The sequence below is a fragment of the Podarcis erhardii genome (genome assembly GCF_964252035.2).
Source record: "Podarcis erhardii genome assembly, chromosome: 7".
NCBI lineage: Eukaryota > Metazoa > Chordata > Lepidosauria > Squamata > Lacertidae > Podarcis > Podarcis erhardii.
This window is the reverse complement of record NC_138511.1, coordinates 13,298,203-13,318,758: the sequence shown is the minus strand read 5'-3', so window position 1 is coordinate 13,318,758 and position 20,556 is coordinate 13,298,203. Positions and strand designations below refer to the sequence as shown.

At 44.8% G+C, this 20,556-nt stretch overlaps 1 protein-coding gene across 1 annotated transcript in view; it reads left to right on the top strand.

Moving 5' to 3' along the window:
• LOC309346735 (uncharacterized protein) overlaps positions 1-20,556 on the top strand; it is a 43,234-nt gene extending 22,678 nt beyond the window's left edge. The window contains exons 10-16 of the mRNA XM_081870810.1: positions 190-473; positions 3,459-3,711; positions 8,502-8,610; positions 9,710-9,941; positions 11,732-11,867; positions 18,558-18,668; positions 20,240-20,556. Of these exons, the coding sequence (XP_081726936.1) occupies positions 190-473; positions 3,459-3,711; positions 8,502-8,610; positions 9,710-9,941; positions 11,732-11,867; positions 18,558-18,668; positions 20,240-20,299 (1,185 nt within the window). The 3' untranslated portion in view covers positions 20,300-20,556. The remainder of the gene's footprint in view (positions 1-189; positions 474-3,458; positions 3,712-8,501; positions 8,611-9,709; positions 9,942-11,731; positions 11,868-18,557; positions 18,669-20,239) is intronic.

Here is a 20,556-nt window from a genome sequence, read left to right as displayed (position 1 = left end):
CTAAGCCAGATGGGCGGCGTATAAATAAATTATTATTATTATCATTTTTATTATTTATTATTATTATTCAGTGGGTCTCTTCCGGGTCAGACTAGCAGTAGAGACTCACTCTCTCTGTATATAATCTTAAATAAACCAGCGTTTAGAAGCACAAAATTAATACTTCTGTCATTTCATGACTGGAAATAGGAAGGCAGCTCAGAGGAAAGTAGTCAGGCTAGCATCTCCTCATCGTTGACAATTGAAGACTCGGGGCACCTTCCTCCTCACGGCTCCGCATCTCCCAGCCATTTCCCCAGTGACCTGCAAGATCTCGCTGCCGCAGATCTCCTCATGCAAGCGCCGTTCCCTCTGGGTTATGGCCACACCCAGAGTCGGAGGCAGCTGCTGGCGAAATGCTTTGCGTTTTGGTCGGCCAGGACTGTGCAGAACCTGAAGGCAGAACGACACCACAAGCGGGCTCTCCTCTCCAGGTAAGAGTCTTGGGCAGGGGTCAGCAACCTAAGGCCCATGGGCCACAAGCGGCCCACGGGGGTCGTTTAACTGGCCCCCGAACCGAGCCACCCGCTCGACGAGTCCCCACGTGCTGCAGTAAAGCAGCACAGCGTGGGGACTCGCTTCCGCGGCGCTTGAAATCACATCTGCGCAGACACCAGAAATCACATACGCGCGTGATCCGGCCTACGAAGGAATCTCCGCTGGAGTGAACTGGCCCAGACGAGGTAAAGCTTTCTGACCCCTGGTCTTGGGCAATGAAGGATGGGGGCGAAATATGATACAGTTTGCCTTCGAAGGCGAATCTACCTAATTCACAATTTTTCCAACGATACGGGCACCAAAATTCAGCCTTCCTTTGACATTTGCCTTTCTCTGAATTTTGTAATGCAGTTCTCCAGGCAAGTAAAAGAAATGCAAATGCCGAGTTAGAGAAACGCATTAAAATGCATTTATTAGTCAAAATAAAAAAGGCATCCAAAGATGTATTATATTTGTTAATGTATAGATTTTGCATGCAACCACAGAAATCACCTTTAGTGAGCTGAATTCTTGCTTTGAGCAACAGGGATTCCGTTTATTGGAAGGCATTCAGGCTGAGACTCGGTATAAAATATGGAAATTTGTGTTTGTTTAGGGAAGTACAGTCGTACCTTGGATCCCAAACGCCTTGCGAGTCGAACGTTTTGGCTCCCGAACACGCAAACCCAAAAGTGAGTGTTCCGGTTTGCGAACGTTCCTTGGAAGCCAGAAGTCCGATGGGGCTTCTGATTGGCTGCAGGAGCTTCCTGCAGCCAATCAGAAGCCGCCCCTTGGTTTCTGAACGTTTTGGAAGTTGAACGGACTTCCGAGATAGAACGGACTTCCGAGATAGAAGAGTTTGAATTTGATATCCCGCCTTTCACTCCCCTTCAGGAGTCTCAAAGCAGCTAACATTCTCCTTTCCCTTCCTCCCCCACAACAAACACTCTGTGAGGTGAGTGGGGCTGAGAGACTTCAGAGACGTGTTACTAGCCCAAGGTCACCCAGCAGCTGCATGTGGAGGAGCAGGGAAGCAAACCCGGTTCCCCAGATTACGAGACTACCGCTCTTAACCACTACACCACACTGTACATTGTTTATAGTCCTCGCTGTCCAGTTGGAGAAACCAAGAAACCACCTAGAACAGTGGTGCCCAAACTTTTTTCAAGGAGGGCCAGATTTGATGAAGTGAAGGGCCGTGAGGGCCAACCAAAGTTGTTGCGCTTTTTTTAGGATTGAAATTGTTGAGCTTTTTTTTTTTTTTAGGGTTGAAGTTGTTGAGGGTTTTTTTGAGGATTTTACCTCCATAAACTACCAAAGGGGCCGGATTAGGCCCCCGAAACGGACTTTGGACATGTCTGTGGTAGAGCCTTTGGCCAACAAGGAAATCAAAGGTGTGCTAAAGGTGGGAAAGGAGATTGCAGAGGAGCTGAACGGATTATTTGCATCTCTCTTCAGAGCAGAAAACTCGCGAGTAACATAAAAGTAATAAGGTGAAACAGGAGAGATGCAAGCCGGGAAGGGCGACAGAAGGACCCGGCCGGGCGGCGACTCACCTCGCAGGCGGTGCGCCATCCCTTTGGCCCAGGCGAGGCGGCAGCGGCGGCTGCTCGGCGACCTCCACGCCCGTCTCCTCGTGAGGGAAATGCGGTGCCGGCGTCAGGGCACCTCCGGCGGATCAAGGCCGCTGGCCTTCGCCTTCCCCTCTGCCTTCCTCCTTTTTGCCATGCCGCCTGCGCCTCCACTGCCTCCCGCTCTCGGCGGGCCCTCCCGGGCGTTGGGCTCCGAGGGCGAAGGCGCCCCTCCTCGGCCCCACTCCGCCACGCCCATCTGCAGCACGGGTCCCGCCGCCGCGCTCCCACCAGCCGCCCTGGCCGCTTCGCCTGCCTCCTCCTCGGGCTTGAAGCCCGGGTTGTCCCGGCTCCAGGCCTGCCTCGAGCAAGACGAGAGCGGTGGCGACGGCGAGCAAGGCAGAGGAGGAGGAGAAGGAGAAGGAGAAGAAGCGCCGCCGCCGACGCTGCTGCCCAGCGGGTCCCGCAGCCGCCCTAGCTCCAGATGCTCCAGGCTGCCGGGAGGGCAAAGTCCCGCCATGGCCCCCTGACCCTGGACGAAGGCCGCCGCCGCCTCAGAAATTTTCTCTCAGGCCAGCCGAGTAACGGCACGGGAAGGGAGCACCTTCGCTTTCTCCACCGCCCGTCTTCCAGCCCCCCAGCCCCACCCACAGCCTCGCAGGGGGAAGCGGGCAGGCCGGGCTGCTTGTGTCTCTTGGCCGGGAAGCTGTGGGGAGGGGAAGAGCGGCGCTCCCCGCACAGCCAGGAGCTCCTGCGGCTCCTTCCGAATCTAATAGGGTTTTGTTTTGTTTTGGTCTCTCTTTTTGCAGCTTCAGCTGCTGACACAACTGTCCTAGGCTCCAATTAGGATGGTAGACTTTATTAGCGAGAATAAAAGGTGAAGGCTGGCGCCCGGCGGCGGCTACACGGGCCACATGACAAGGTCTGGCGGGCCAGATTTGGCCCGCGGGCCTTGTGTTTGACACCCGTGACCTAGAAGTACATTGAGGTCCAGAGGAAGGGTGAGAGGGGAGGAAGAAATTTAAACAGGGGGCGATGTAAAATGTATCAGTCAAAACTTCAAAGGATAGAGAGAAGTCAGCATAGTTGTTGAAGTTACAGGGATAGTCTAGGAATCTGGAGGTCTCTCACTCTATCTGCTTAAGCCCCATTCAAACCCCTGAGTTGCACCTAAACTTCCAACAACATTAGGGAACATTGCTTTGTATTTAAAAATGGGCAAAATTGCAAAAAAATGCGTCTGTAAGGAGAAATTTACACTCAGTTGTTGATGGCCTGTTTAAATTACAGATGTGGATAGTTAAGCTTGGGAAGACGAAGAATGCAAATGGATAGGCTCTTTCATCCCTTTTTCTATATGAAATTCACCAGGGCTTTCACTTCCTGGTCCGCGGCAGCCGCCCGCTTTTCTACGTGGCACACGACTCTAGCGTGGTTGGAGAGGGCCAGGGGGCAGCATCTTCTGGCGTCCTGCTTTGGGAGGTGGAAGGCGGAGTTCCTGACAGCTGACCGGCGACGGAAAGACGAATGCCCATGGCGGAGACTGGCGGGGTACGGAGCGGCGTGGCGATGGAGGAAAGCGATCAGGGGGTCCCGGGCTCTGTGTTTTAGCTCCATCAGCCAGGTGAGCTGGGGGGTGGTGGTGGGTTTCACAGGTGGCTGGTATCTGGGGTTCCAGAGCTTGAACAAGAACGTAAGAGGAGCCTGCAGGATGAGGCCAATCTCGCTCAACATCCAGTTCCCACAGTGCATGACCAGATGCCCCTTATGGGAATAATAATAATAATAATAATAATAATAATAATAATACAGTGGTACCTTGGGTTACAGACGCTTCAGGTTACAGACTTCGCTAACCCAGAAATAGTGCTTCAGGTTAAGAACTTTGCTTCAGGATGAGAACAGAAATTGCGCAGCAGCGGTGTGGCGGCAGTGGGAGGCCCCATTAGCTGAACTGAAGTGGTGCTTCTGTTAAGAACAGACCTCCAGAATGAATTAAGTTCTTACAGATGCATCAGGTACAGACGCTTCAGGTTACAGACTCAGTGAACCCAGAAATAGTACCTCGGGTTAAGAACTTTGCTTCAGGATGAGAACAGACATTGTATGGTGGTGGTGTGGCGGCAGCAGGAGGCTCCATTAGCTAAAGTGGTACCTCAGGTTAAGAACGGTTTCAGGTTAAGAACGGACCTCCAGAACGGATTAAGTACTTAACCTGAGGTACCACTGTAATGTATTATTTATACCCCGCCCATCTGACTGGGTTTCCCCAGCCACTGGGAGGCTCCCAACAGAATACTAAAAACACAACAAAACATCAGACATTAAAAACTTCCCTATATAGGGTATGCCTTCAGATGTCTTCTAAAAGTCAGGAAGTTATTTATTTCCTTGACATCTGGTGGGAGGGCGTTCCACAGGGTGGGAGCCACTACCGAGAAGTCCCTCTGCCTGGTTTCCTGTAGCTTTGCTTCTTGCAATGAGGGAACCGCCAGAAGGCCCTCAGCGCTGGACCTCAGCGTCCGGGCAGAATGATGGAGGTGGAGACGCTCCTTCGGGTATACTGGGCCGAGGCCGTTTAGGGCTTTCAAGGCCAGCACCAACACTTTGAATTGTGCTCGGAAACGTACTGGGAGCCAATGTAGGTCTTTCAAGACCGGTGTTATGTGGTCTCGGCGGCCGCTCCCAGTCACCAGTCTAGCTGCCGCATTCTGGATTAGTTGTAGTTTCTGGGTCACTTTCAAAGGTAGCCCCACGTAGAGCGCGTTGCAGTAGTCAAGCGGGATCGGAGCACAAAAGCCCTCTTGGTTTCCAGCTGTCGGTTTCCAGCTGTGGAAATGCAGCTGGAGGCAATGATGCTTCCAATAGAGCGTTAATCCACTAGGAAGCTCAGGGGCAGGGCCCCTGCTTGGCATGCAGAAGGTCCTGGGTTCGATCTCCTGCAGCATCTCGCGACAGGGATGGAGAAGACCCCGTGCCTAAAATCCCAGAGAGCCTCTGCCGATTTGGCTCCCTCTAAGGCTGCTTCCTGTGCAAATCCTGCCATGTCCTCTTGACCCCTGGGTGTATCCTAACCAAGGTGGATAAAAATCAATGATTTTTTAAAAATAAAATAAAAAAATCGGAGTTTTTTTTATTTAAATCGGATTTTGAAAATCAAATGCTTTTGGAGGAAAAATCTTTCTAAAGATAGTTTTCTATTTAAGTTACATTAAAGTTTTTCATGTCTGCTAAAACTCAGTTGAAGTTTTTTTATTTAAAGAAACCGTTTAACCACATCAGTTAACAAACATGGATACATATGCTATAATGTTATTGTTTTAGTTAAATAAATTGTTTAAGTTGTTATTAAGGAAATGATTATTTTTCTCCTTCCAACACAGCACATCAGAAATGTTGTCCAAATATAAACAGTTAACTTATTAAACCTCACAAGAATTTCATAATTATCTGTCTTACGTATTTCTGATAGTATAACGAAATCAGTAATTTTTGATATAACTGTAAAAGCTACTCTAGAAATTTATTCTTCCAAAAATGAAACCTTCATCTGGTTGTAAATATTAAGATTATACCAGCAAGAAAGAGTCTTTCTGGGTTTCCTTCCAGGGAGGCAATTAAGGGAAAATGTAAGGAATCTGATAGATATTATTGAATATTTGGATATGAGTATAGACAGACAAGCGGCCTTGGTATTTATAGACGCTGAAAAGGCGTTTGATAACATCTCATGGGAGTTCTTGAAGAAAAGTCTGGAAACGATGGGAATAGGAGAGAAATTTAGAAGAGGGATAGAAGCAATATATAAGGAACAGAAGGCAAAATTGGTAATAAACAACACCACAACAGAATATTTTGGTATATATAAAGGAACTAGACAGGGTAGCCCCCTGTCTCCTTTACTGTTTATAACGGTACTAGAAATATTGAATGAGAGACTGAGGGGGGCAACAGAAATAAAAGGAGTGCAGGTAGGAAAGAGGGAATATAAAATCAAGGCCTTTGCAGATGACATTGTACTAACTTTAGAAGACCCAAAAAAGAGTGTAAAAGAAGCTTTACTAAAGATTGACGAATTTGGAGCCGTGGCAGGACTTAAGATAAATAAAAATAAAACCAAAATGTTGGTTAAAAATTTAACAAAGGAAGAAATAATAGATTTAGAGAGAAGGACGGAAATTGCAGTAGCTAAGAAAGTGAGGTATCTTGGGATATGGGTCACAGCTAAGAACATAAATTTATATAAGGATAACTATGATGTCACCTGGAGGAGTATAAAGAAAGACATGGAATTTGGGGGAGGATGAAACTCTCCTTTTTGGGGAGGATAGCTGTTGTCAAAATGAATATTCTGCCTAGAATGCTATTTCTATTCCAGACCATCCCCATACTTAAAGACCTAAAACAATGCAAAGAGTGGCAGAGAGTCTTGGCAAAGTATATCTGGCAGGGGAAAAGGCCACGGATAAAAATGAAAATTTTGATAGATAAAAAAGAAAGAGGGGGCTTTTCTCTCCCGGATCTAAGTCTATACTATGAAGCGGCCTGCATACTTTGGTTAAAAGATTGGATAAAACTGGAGAATAGAGATCTACTGGATTTAGAAGGCTTTAATAATTGGTACGGATGGCATTCGTACCTTTGGTATGGGAAAGTGAAGGTCCACAAGAGCTTTCTAAATCATATTTTTAGAGGACCTTTATACCAATCATGGGAAAGGAATAAAAATCTCCTTGAAAGAAAGACCCCATGGTGGATCTCACCAATTGAGGCTTTAACGGTGAAGAAAACAAACATGGAGGAAAAAAACGCCACCTATGAAGAAATGTTAAGAAAAACAGACCAAGGGCCAAGACTTAGACCTTATGAAGCGATAAAAAATCTATTCACTGGGTGGTTGCAATACCACCAGGTGAATGATTTGCTAAAAGAGGACAAGAAGAAGTTGGGTTTTGATGACAAAAAATCAAAATTTAATGTAGAAGTAATAGAAGGTAAAAACAAAACCCTATCTAGAATCTATGACATACTTTTAGAGTGGTATACAAAGGACGAGGAGGTGAAGGAGGCAATGATTAAATGGGCAATTGACTTTGGTTATAACATCGATTTTGAAAGGTGGCTGGAAGTGTGGAATTGTAACATAAAGTTTACAGCATGTATGTCTCTGAGAGAAAATGTTTGGAAGATGCTATATAGGTGGTACCACACCCCTGTGAAGTTGGCCAAAATGTATAGACTAAAAGATAAGAAATGCTGGAAATGTGGGGAGGTGGAGGGTGACCTATATCATCTATGGTGGACATGCAAAAAGGTGAAAGGCTTTTGGGAATCGGTTTACAATGAGCTTAAAAGAATATTTAAATACACTTTTCCCAAAAGACCCGAAGCCTTTTTGCTGGGAATGACGGGTAAAGATATTAAGAAAGAAGATAGAACGATATTCCTCTATGCCACCACAGCAGCGAGAATTTTATTGGCACAATATTGGAAAGTGGAAACTATCCCCAATATAAATGATTGGCAAATTAAAATGATAAAATATGCTGAGCTTGATAAATTAACAGGTAAACTAAGAGACCACGATGAACAGAAATCTCTGAAAAATTGGAGTAAATACTGGAACTATATTGGAATAAATGCTTAATGTGATTGGCGGGGTCAGAATAAATACTACCAGCGTGTGAATTTAGGTCTATAGATTAAAAATCAAATACGTAATGGAAGCAGATATTCGATACTTACCAAAAGGATGGAAGGAAGTCCAGGAGGCGGTTTCTGTGGGTGTTTTTTTTTTTTTATCTTTTACTGTTTTGTGAAATAGCCAGATTAATCTATCTTTGTATAGTTAGAGAGAGGAAAAAGTTGGCTTGTATATCTTGACTCTTTTTTTTGTTACAATTTTTTCTCTTGTATTTGGTTGTATGTTTGTTATGTGCATAACTTTAATAAAAATGTATTTGGGGAAAAAAAAAAAGAAAGAGTCTTTCTGTAAAAAAATGATTTAGATCAAATCTTACCAACTAGTGATTTAAATCAAGTCTTACTGACTAGTGATTTAAATCGATATGATTTACCGTATTTTTTGCTCTATAAGACTCACTTTTTCCCTCCTAAAAAGTAAAGGGAAATGTGTGTGCGTCTTATGGAGCGAATGCAGGCCACGCAGCTATCCCAGAAGCCAGAACAGCAAGAGGGATTGCTGCTTTCACTGCGCAGCGATCCCTCTTGCTGTTCTGGCTTCTGGGATTCAGAATATTTTTTTTCTTGTTTTCCTCGTCCAAAAACTAGGTGCGTCTTGTGGTCTGGTGTATCTTATAGAGCGAAAAATATGGTAAATAAAATCCACCCTGATCCTAACCCTATTTTCTTGGAAGGAGAACAAGTTTGGCTTTATCCCTTCCTTCTTTCCAGGCCAGTGGCTACTGGACGAGAGCGGCCACCTTCCGCCAGTGCGTCCGGCGGCAGAACGGCTTCATCGGATCCCGGAAATTCCTGAAAGCACCCCTTCTTTGGCCAAACAGTAAGGAACTCCCCCTGTCTGTTGCTAATTTTCTTGGGGAATTAGCAGGTGCACAGAAAGTTTTTTTTGTCGCTGGGGCAATGCCAAATGCGGCCCTTTGGGCCTCTCTCGGACTTTCCCTTTGCACCCTTCCTTGAGGTTTTTTTGTTCGGCTGGAAACGGGTCCTTAAATTTTGGGCCTGCCTCCTACCTGCCCGGATGGAGGACAGGGAGAGGAGAGTGCGTGAGTCTCTGTGGAAACTAGCATGCCGTGGAAAATTAAAAATTGGCATTTTCTGCTCTACCTGCTTTTGCCGCTCGTCCAAGCAACCGTGGGCAGGAAATGGGACCCCCTCCCCAAAATTAATTGATATTGTTATTATTTGGCTATTATTAGGGGACTTTTGGGGGGGGACTTGTTTGCACATTATTAATAATCAATATTGTCATAATTTGGCTGTTATTGGGGGGATTTGGGGAAAATAAAAGCTTATTTGTAAAATCATCATGATGATAATTGATATTGTTAGAGTTTGACTATTGGGGGAATTTTGGAAAAATAATAGAAACTTATTTGCAATATAATAATTGATATTGCTATAAGTTGGCCATTATTGGGGGAATTTTAGAAAAAAAATAAAAACTTATTTGCAAAAAAAAAAAAGGGAAATGTGACCCCCTGGGAGTATTGACATGTAGCACAGTTCGGCGCAGATCAGAGGGAGAGAGACAGGGCTACACCAGCTAGCTTTCAGTTAGTAGTTTTATTAAGGAGCCAGAACAGGAAACAGTTCACCAGGCGAACTTCCACAGACGGGGAGCCACTGCAGAGAAGGCCCCGTTCTCGTGTTGCCACCCTCCGAACCTCTCAAGGAGGCACACGAAGGAGGGCCTAAGAGGATGATCTCAGGGTTCAGGTAAATTCATATGGGAAGAGGCAGTACCTTGAGGTATTGTGGTCCTGAGCCGTTTAAGGCTTTATAGCTCAAAACCAGCACTTTGAATTTATGTCAGCAGTGGGCAGGGCATCCTCGCTCCCCGCCCCTCTGTTTCCGCCACCCTTTCACCGGCTGAACCCGGCTCATCCATTGTGCGTTAACCTGGTTTCTCCTCTTTTAAGGGCGCAGGCGGATGAGCGACGAGACCCCTCATCCAGGCTTAGCCATCCGTTCCAAGCTGACTTGCAGCTCTTTCCGCGTCTGGCTGACGCTCTACAGATGCCAGAGCAGAAACCTGGGGCCACAGCAAGCCGCCATGCATCAGGAGGCAGTAGGACAAGGCAGCAGACACGGGTGGAACCAGGAGACGAGGCCCGAAACGACCCCATCCGCGGTGGGCAGGAGGTGGCTTGGGTAAGGCTGTGAGCCGTCAAGTCTGTAATGTGCAAACAGGCAGTAGAGAGAGCCCCTCAGCTGGGTCGATGTAGCCTCGCATTTGAAATCTTGTCTGGTCGCCAGAGGCGATCAGGAATTTCTGTGCAGGCGAGTAAGGAGGCAGGGGGGGAGGAAGGGATTTTGCCGCTCCTCCCCCACCAGCTCCTTTGGTTTCCATCTGATCTGAAGAAGAATAATAATAATAATAATAATAATAATAATAATAATAATATTTATACCCTGCCCGTCTGGCTGGGTTTCCCCAGCCACTCTGGGCGGCTTCCAACAAAATAATAAAAATACAATAAAACATCAAACATTAAAAACTTCCCTAAATAGGGCTGCCTTCAGATGTCTTCTAAAAGTCAGGTAGGTGTTTATTTCCTTGACATCTGACGGGAGGGCGTTCCACAAGGTGGGTGCCACCACCGAGAAGGCCCTCTGCCTGGTTCCCTGTAACCTCACTTCTCGCAGGGAGGGAACCACCAGAAGGCCCTCAGAGCTGGACCTCAGTGAAGGATAGGGGTGGAAACGTACCTTCAGGTATACTGGGCCAAGGCCATTTTTGGGCTTTAAAGGTCAGCACCGATACTTTGAATTGTGCTCAGAAACGTACTGGGAGCCAATGTAGGTCTTTCAGGACTGGTGTTATGTGGTCTCGGCGGCCGCTCCCAGTCACCAGTCTAGCTGTAGTTACCTTCAAGGGTAGCCCCACGTAGAGCACTAGAAAGTGTGTCTGTTCCTCCACAGAAATGCTGGTGGGGAACAGAATGTCTCACCATGCCTCTGTCGCTACTTGGTAGAAGTCTAGTGGGGAAACATGCCTTCTACGAGGGTAATAGCTTTCGTTTCTGTGCTGGCCTCTGTCGAAAAAGAACTCTAGCAAAGCGGAAAATCACCTGCCTTTCATACCAAAGGTCACAGGTTTGATCGCTGGCATCTCCCAATCTGAAATTCTTAAGAGCTGCTGCCAATTGGTGTACACAATACTGGGCCAGATGGACCGGCCCTTGGTTCAGAACCATGAAGACTAGGATCATGGAAAGGCAGGCTGCTAGCCTCCCGCTGGTGAGAGGCTGAAGGAAATGGACATTTAAATCTGCAAGGCTGGGTTGATATATGAATTCTGGCACCCTGAAATTCATAGCATGTTGTACGCTGAAAGAAAATTATATGAAAATGATGTACCGGTGGTGTTTGACTCCTAGTAAGTTAGCAAAAATGTTTAGAAAAGGTACAAATACCTGCTGGAAATGTAAAGGAAAAGAAGGTACCTTTTAGCATATGTGGTGGACGTGTAAGGTAATAAAAGCTTTCTGGGAGATGATATATAATGAAATGAAAGCTTTCTGGGAGATGATATATAATGAAATGGGGGGGGGCATTTAAAATTACCTTTGTTAAAAAACCAGAAGCCTTTTTATTAGGAATTATAGGTCCCGACATCCCGCTTGGATGCTACTAGCCGAGAGATGGAAAGACAATAAAGTCCCTACCAGAGAGGAATGGCAAACTAAGAGGATGGACTACGGTGAGATGGCAAAACTGACTGGAAAACTCAGGAACCAAGAGGACAAAAACTTTTTAAAAAGAATGGGAAAAATGTATAAGTTATTTAGGAGACCCCTGCAAGCAGATGGAAACATTTGCAGGATTTTAATCTCACTTGTAATGTAACCATGGATAATACAGATTGATAGAAAATATAGGTTATGGAATAATATGCAGTTGTAAATGTTGAGAATAAGCTGTTTCCCTCTCTGCTGCAGGAGGAAGTATTTGACACGGTGGAGACACCACGTCCTCCTGCGCCGATTCCAGCACAGAAAGGAGAAGAAGTGCCTGGCGAGGGCATGGGTGGTTTGGAAGGATAGCTGCCAAACAGAGCTGGCAGTGCAAGCTTTGGTGAGTGTGTATGAGAAACTCGAGGCGGGATGAAGTGAATAACCTTGTCGCTTTTGTTCAACCTCCACTCTGTTCCTGGGAAGCGATCTGCAGTAAAAGCAACCTCAGTGGTGTGGTTTGTTTGTTTTTTTAAAAAACCCACTGTTTTAAAGTTTCTAGTCCATAAGGGATATAAGAAGCTTGATAAATCATGGGTGGTGCAGCTGTCAGGATAATGAGCTGGCGTGCTGTCTCCCAATCCAAATCTCTGCCCCCCCCCCCCGCCTTTCTCCAGGTTTCCATCTGTAGAATGGGCACAGGTAATACTGGTTTGCCTTTGTTGTCGTCAATGGGACGACGTTGCTGGGACGGTGCAGGTGAGGTGTTTATAAGCACCTGCAGCCTCTTTCTTACGGTGGAAAAGTAATTAGGACTATTATTTTTTTTTAGGCCCAGGGTTGTGTTCAGATGGGCTGATTATTCTTTTCGTGGGAAGGTCTGCTGTCTGCTGAGCAGTCATCGCAGCTTATGTTGTTAGGGAACTGCCATCGGCTCAGGGGCGAGAGGGGAAAAGCCAGATGGATTACAGAGAGCCCCCAAAGATCGTGGGAAGCAGCTCCTCCTCAGCGGAGGAGAGTAACCACACCTCCAGCGGAGAGGAGCTTCAGGGCTCGGAGGAGGCGAGGCAGTGCCAGGAGACCTTGCCTGGGCAAAGCGGGGAGGAGAGAGGTCCACTGTTACCCGCGCCCTCCCTGCGCAGTAGACTTCCGCGCAGAGAGGGGAAGCGCAGACTGGGCGTCAAGAAACTACTCTGCTGGGGAAGGTTTAAGGAATGCCCACTCTCAGATTCTGCCAGTGAATGAGCGAGCCATGGAATAGTGGCGCTCTGCATGATGGGTTTTTTTTTTTTGTTTTGTTTTTTTGCACCAATAACGAGGCTTTACAGCCGACCAGGAAGGCATTTGCCTGATTGCTCTCAAGTAACCCCCTGATATCCTAACATATGTGCTCGGAGTCTGCAACAGTGTTAGAAACTCAGATATATAAGCTAGGTGGGAAATGGCTCCTTGAACCAGCATTAGTCGCCAAAACCGAATGCCTAGTTGCCTTTTTTGAGCAGGCAGCTCAAAAGTTGTGTTTTTCAATACTTTTTGTTTGTTTGTTTGTTCCTGAAATTTGTTCGGATAAAATATCACAGATAGAATTCTACAGGATGTGTTGCTGGTGTGTGAAAACAGGCAAGATTCAGGGACCCCTGGGCATGCACCTCCAGATGGTGGCGACATCAGGCGCTATCCTGGCACTTGGGCACCTTCTCTCGATTGCAAAATGCCCCTGGCAAATCTCGATCACTGTTTACAGCCAGATTTAATATGTTTCCCTCGATGATAGTAAGAGGAAGATATTTAGCTCTCCCAGAATCAGAGCGTCTCTGCAAATGTAGTAAACAGGAACCTGATACTTTGGAGCAACTTTTCTTGTGATTTTGGTATTTATGCCAGAAGATAATTATTAGAGGCCTTACAACTCAACAGGCTCAATTCTATGCCACCAACGGTTCAGGACCTGCTCTCAGACAGGAATGATCAAATTACTTTAATAGTGGCTGAATTTTTGAGTGCTGTCCATGTAGAAAGACTGGGCCATTATAAAGAGATTTAGCGGACCAGATTATGGTTGGAATTTGGTCTCTGAAGAGTTGTATTTAATACGTAGTAAATTTCCAAATATTCCCCTGATTGTAATGGGAGACACCAATGCTTGAATTGGATCAGACAATACAGCTCTCTCTCTCTATATTTTTTTTAAAATAAATTTTTATTAAGTTTTCTAGCACATCACAACAAAAACAAAACAAACAGAACACAAAACAAAAACATATAAAACATGACTTCCCCTTACCTCCCTTTCCCTGCATCCATATTTCACAATTCTTTAGCAACCCTTTGATCAATTTCCTTCTTAATTCTCTTTAGATTTACTTAAAATTAATGTTTACAGCTGTAATTCTCTAATTCGTACCCCTTGACATCTTAACGATCCTCAATTTTACAAAAGTCTTTGAGATATATTTTAAATTTCTTCCAGTCCTCTTCCACTGTCTCTCTCCCCTGGTCGCGGATTCTGCCGGTCATCTCTGCCAATCCCATGAATTCTGTCACCTTTGTCTGCCATTCTTCCAGAGTAGGTAGTTCTTGCATCTTCCAATACTTTGCCAAAAGAATTCTTGCTGCTGTAGTTGCATACATAAAAAATGTCCTATCCTTCCTTGGCACCAACTGGCCAACCATGCCCAGGAGAAAAGCCTCCGGTTTCTTTGAAAAAGTCCACTTAAGGACTTTCTTAATTTCATTATAGATCATCAATACAGCTCTCTATAAACGCTATGGCTCAAATCTAGCTGAAGACGCCCCTCTTCCATTGAGAATAGGGAGGAATTCTAAGGACATCATTATTAATAAAGCGGGAGGAAAACTTCTACAATTGGTTTTAGAATTGAACCTCTCATTTTTGAATGGCTCAATGTGGCCGGATATTCCAGGAAATTTTACTTTTAGCTCCAAAAGGGGTAGGATCGTCATCGACTATTCTCTAGTTTCCGTTGAAATGTTAAATGAAATTGTCTCTTTTACAGTTGTACCTCGCTCAGAGAGTGACCATTTCCCAATAGTTTTAGAGATGTACAGGAATCCTAGAAATAATGATATTAGACCTCCTATTAGTATTGATAAGACTATTTATGCCAAAAGAATTTATATAAGTGATAAAAATAGGGAGGATCTATTAGCAGTATTTGAAAATAACCCAGTTCTCCCGGAACCTGTGGCTAACCAAAATTTGTTGCCCTTGGAGGATAATGATTGTTACTATAAGACTATCCAGGAATTATTTTCTTCTTTTTTAGGCTCTCAGTCCAGCAACAAACCTTTAAATAAGTATAACTGGTTTGATAAAGATTGTATTAACTATAAGAAAGAACTTAGAACTTGTCTAAAAGAAGCCTACATTACCAACTTTCAAGGTCTCTGGAAGACTTATTTTGAAATGAAAAATGCTTTTAAGAACATGCTCCTGGAAAAAAAATCTGAGTTTGCACTAGCCAAATGGTCTAAAATTGTTACTGCATTAGAAATTAAAGATACTAAAACTTTTTGGTCACTTCTCTCAATAAAAGATACCACTGAGTTCCCTAATATAAGCGATGAGGTTTGGATTTCACATTTTACTGCTGTTTTTTATGATCACCAAGTTTGTAAAAAGGAAAATTTTAAAGTTTCTTTGGCAAAACCCACACAATTTCAAATTACTGTTGAGGAGATGAAAAGGATAATCTTTTCGTTTAAGCAAGGGAAATCACCGGGTATGGATGGCATCCCAATAGACCTGTTGAGATTAGATATAGAATGGTGGGCCATTAAACTTGTGCCGCTTTTTAATTCTATCTATCAATCAGCCCTTGTACCTAAGTCGTGGAACAACTCAATAGTGGTACCGATTTTTAAAAAAGGTGATAGGAATTGCCAAGAGAATTACAGGCCTATAAGTTTGCTACCATGCATAAGCAAAATCTATGCCAAATCTCTGCTTATTAAATTGGAAGAATGGATGCTGACAAAAGGCCTACCTGGTAAAGAGCAGGCTGGTTTTAAGGCAGGCTCGTCAACTCTTGACCAGTGTCTAGTGTTAAGTCATCTTGTGGATAAATATGTCATGAGAAATAAACGGAAACTCTTTGTGGCATTTGTGGATTTAAAAAGTGCCTTTGATTCGGTTGACCGCAACAAACTATGGACTAAACTAGAACACCTTGGTATTGACCCATATTTACTTGCACTGATTCAAAGTTTACATTCTAATAACCAAATATATGTTAAAGTATCAAAAGATGGTAGACTTGCAGGTCCTATTCTGAATAATCGTGGAGTTAGGCAAGGCTGTATCTTGGCCCCTACCCTATTTAATCTTTTTTTATCTGACCTACCATTATTCCTTCAAAACGCAACCACTCATACTCCTTATTTAAACAATTGCCCACTCTCTCTACTACTTTATGCAGATGATGCTGTAATTATTTCACTCTCTGTTTTGGGTTTAAAAAAATTATTTAAGAGTTTCTCAAACTACTGCTCTCTTAATAATCTCAAAATTAATTATGATAAGACAAAGATTATGCAATTCAGAAAGAGAGGGAACCCAAAAGGGTGTATAATTAATGGACATCTAATACAGGAAGTTAAGCACTTCAATTATCTGGGAATAACATTCAAAAATAATATGAATTGGAATACACATATATGTGCTGCTATAGCTAAGGCCAAAGTGACAGCCCACCATATAAAATCCTATTTTTTTTCTCAAGTAGGAAACAGATTCATCCCAGCTGTATTGCAAGTGATTGATATGAAACTGTGTGCCCAACTTCTTTACGGCACACCAGTGTGGATCTCAGGCGACCTCAAGAGGTTGGATAAATTTCATGCTTCCCTTCTGAGGTCATTATTAGGACTTGCAAACTCAGTAAAATATGAAACAATATGTTGTGAGCTGGGAATATTGCCTTTATCAGTTAGAGCATGGCTGAGGACCTTGAAATATTGGATCTTCCTCCATTATAGAGCCCTATCCCCTAATTCTCTACTTTACGATCTTTTAAGTGATAGTGCAATCTACAATCTATCACTGATATGTAGGAGAAAACTGGATTCTATAGGGCTCATTCTAACTGACTTTGAAATCTCTGATCCCAAAGATACATGGGAAATTATTAGGAAGACTCTTACAGAAAAAAGTGCTCTCGCCATGCTTGAGGTTGCAAAGCACAGCACCTGCTCTCCCATTCATTTAAATCTCCCTTTGTGTAGAGATTTCCAAAAGGGATACATGACAAATCTGAAGAATCATGAATCGCGTAGGCTGTTTATGTTAGCCAGATTTAACATGTTTCCCTCGGTGGTAGTGAAAGGAAGATATCTAGCTATTCCAGATTCTGAGCGTCTCTGCAAATGCAGGAAAAAAGAACTCGATACTCTAGAGCATATATTCTTCTCCTGTGATTTTGGTAGTTATGCCAGAATACAATTATATGAGGCCCTAAAATTTAAAAAACAGATTTGTACTCAACCAACGGTCCAGGACATGTTGGCGGACAGCGATGATCAAATTACTTTGATAGTGGCCGAATTTTTGAGAGCTGTCCATGATGAAAGAATGGGCCATGATAGAGAGACGTTGCTGTGTTGTATTTTCATTTCATATTAAATTGTATTATATTATTCATGTACATTGATTAATTTCTGGGAGTTAAGAATAGGACTAGGATAAATTGTGTTTGCTGTACCCGTATTTTATACAGTTTGTATATGTTGTTTGTCAATGTGTGGTGTGCTATGCCTAATAAAGGATTTTGAATTGAATTGAAGTGAGTGCTGTCCATGTAGAAAGACTGGGCCATTATAAAGAGATTTAGCGGTTCTTAATTGATGTGGTAGTGTTGTCTTGTATTATTTATGCAAATTGATTATCTCTGGAGTTAAAGATCTGATTGGGACAAACCTTGTTATGCTGAGCTCGTATTTTGCACAATTTGTATACGGTGTCTGTTTGATAATGTGTGGTTTGCTATGCCTAATAAAGGATATTTGAGTTTTGAACACTGTTTACAGACTAACCTTTCCCAGCCTTGGGGCTACATTCACTCCCATGGGGCTGGGTGCCAGAACAATGAATATATAATTTTACCTCTGAACAGTAGGCTGTTTTCTGCCTTACACACCCCGCTAAGCTCCATCCAGGCAACTGAGGGGCATGATCCGAGTTTGAGGACACATTTGCAGTCAGGCAACACCACCTGAGGAGGGCGCAAAGGGGGTGGCTTTGGGGAAGGATGGACTAGAAGGCGAGTCCATCTTCCCACATCTGGCCTGCAGGACCAAGGTCCCCAAGCGTTAAGTATTGTTATAGATTTGGGGAGGATTCCCCCACTGCCACCAAACTCTATAAATTGATAAATGGTAGGGTTTTGATGAGGGACGCGAGTGGCACTGTGGGTTAAACCACTGGGCCTAGGACTTGCCGATCAGAAGGTTGGCGGTTCAAATCCCCACAACGGGGTGAGCTTCCGTTGCTCGGTCCCTACCAACCTAGCAGTTCGAAAGCACGTCAAAGTGCAAGTAGATAAATAGGTACCGCTCTGGCGGGAAGGTAAACGGCGTTTCCGTGCGCTGCTCTGGTTTGCGAGAAGCGGCTTAGTCATGCTGGCCACATGACCCGGAAGCTGTACGCCGGCTCCCTCAGCCAGTAAAGCGAGATGAGTGCCACGACCCCAGAGTCCGCCTAATGGTCAGGGGTCCCCTTTACCTTTACCTTTAGGATTTTGATTTAACTGGGATGTGGATGGTGAAAGAACAAACTGCAGAGCTGTGCTGGACAGGGAATCCCTAGGCTAGCTTAGGCAAAAAACCCTGGCTGGCCTAACAAAGAGCGAATCTTGTTAATACGACAAAAGGAGTTGATGGGGCCATCCAAGAGGAATCCTTTTGACAGATGCTGCCAAGGTGATGTTTGAGGTCGCAGGAGAAAAGGTTTTTTGAGCAAGAGGAGCTGGGAAGAAGAAAAATTGGGATCTATCTTGGGGAGGCCGGCTGCAAAATGTCTTGGACTCCAAGGCCCCATTGCTGTGGAGTCCAAGCCCCTTCTGAAATCTCCCCACAGGTGAGGCAGAGGCTGGCACAGTGGAGCTGGGCAGTCTGGAGGCGGCGCTGCCTGCAGAGCTGGGTGGCTGAGCGTTTCCTGGCGGGCGAAGAGAGGCAGCTTCTCGAGCAGGTAAGGGCGAGCGATTTCCCAAACTGGGCGCTGGGGGAGTGCTAGGGTTTCACCCAAAAACCGCCGGGGGAGTCCAGCAAGCAAAAGCTTCCCTCCCAGGCGCCTAAAGCACAACTTCCCTTAGAAGAGGTTGCCCGCTGTGTCTCTGCATGCTTCACGACGCTCCTCCAACATTGCATCCCGCTGTGGTTTTGGCTGATGCTCTTCCTGTCTCTGCCAAGGAGTCTTCCATTAGCTCCCAAAGCTATTCCCCCTGGAGGTTGGCTGTGCAACTCTGTAGTGAGTCACTGTTCTGGGCCCCAGACTCTTACCATTCGGTGACTTGGACAGAAGCACAGTTCTTTTTCAGCCTTGAAAAATACTGTATTTTTTGCTCTATAAGACGCAGGCTGCGCAGCTATCCCAGAAGCCAGAACAGTAAGAGGAATTGCTGCTTTCACTGTGCAGCGATCCCTCTTGCTGTTCTGGGTTCTGGGATTCAGAATATCCCCCCCCCCCTTGTTTTCCTCCTCCAAAAACTAGGTGGGTCTTATGGTCGGGTACATCTTATAGAGCGAAAAATACGGTACTTTGGAACTCCCTACATATTGACATCAGGCAAGCGCCTTCACACAACATTTTTGCTTAGGCAGGCCTACCCAGATATGCAGAATGTTGATGTGTGATTTAATCCGTTTAGCTCAGGGTATCCCAAAATTGTGTTTTCAGCTGTTGTTAGACTACCATTCCCATCATCCATGGCCACTGGTCCTGCTAGCTAGGGATGATGGGAGATGTAGTCCAAAAACAGCTGAAAACCAAAGTTTGGGAAACCCTGGTTTAGCTTATCGCCAATTTTATTTTTTGACCGTTGCAAAGAATTGTTTGAAAATTCCCTTGTTTTATTCTTTTTGTAAACTGCTTTGAGTCTTAAAATCCTGGCACCCTAGAGTTGGAAGGGACCCAGCCAACATGGGCAGGGTATAAATATTGTTAGTAATTACAGCTAAACAATCAGGCAGAATATAAATGTTATGAAATAAGTAAATCGGATGCAGAGAAAGACCCCAAGCTGGGGCAATTTTAGTGTTTCAATTTCTAGATACCAAAGCAGGGAGGTGTTAACAGAAATGTTAAGAAAAACTTATTCCACGAGGTCAGGCTATTTTGTCCCATCTAGCTGGCCAAGAGGAAAGAAAAGAATCATCTGTTTGTGTCTCAGGGGAACATATTTAACAATAGGGCTTGGAGTGGTGCACCTCCTGGGATAACAGTCAGCTGCTTCCCCCAAACTCTGCCGTGAGAGTACAGTGATACCTCGGGTTAAGAACTTAATTCGTTCTGGAGGTCTGTTCTTAACCTGAAGCTGTTCATAACTTGAAGCACCACTTTAGCTAATGGGGCCTCCTGCTGCCGTCACGCCACCACCGCACGATTTCTGTTCTCATCCTGAAGCAAAGTTCTTAACCTGAAGTAATATTTCTGGGTTAGCGGAGTCTGTAACCTGAAGCGTATGTAACCTGAAGCGTATGTAACCCAAGGTACCACTGTACCTGCTATCTCTGACCCTTTCCATCCTTTCTCTCCCTCAGGCTTTTGGAAGGTGGCGGCAGCTGACAGCCTCCCGTTCAGAGGGCAGAGGTGACTTCTAACAGGCCGAAACATGTTTTTTAAGATTTCCAGGGCAGCGAGTGAGTCTGCAGGCAAAAGGAAGCAGCAGCTTTCCACCCCCATTTTGCCTGCAAAAGCCTTGGCAACTGAACATTCTCCAGCCTATCAGATTACCACTTGGAAAAGCCCAGAACCTTTATAGGAAGCATGAGCTTCCCATCACAAATTTCTTCTCTCTCTGGTGGAACAAGCACTCGTCATTTTTTTTATTGCTCAATAAAACACTAGCAGCCTCAAA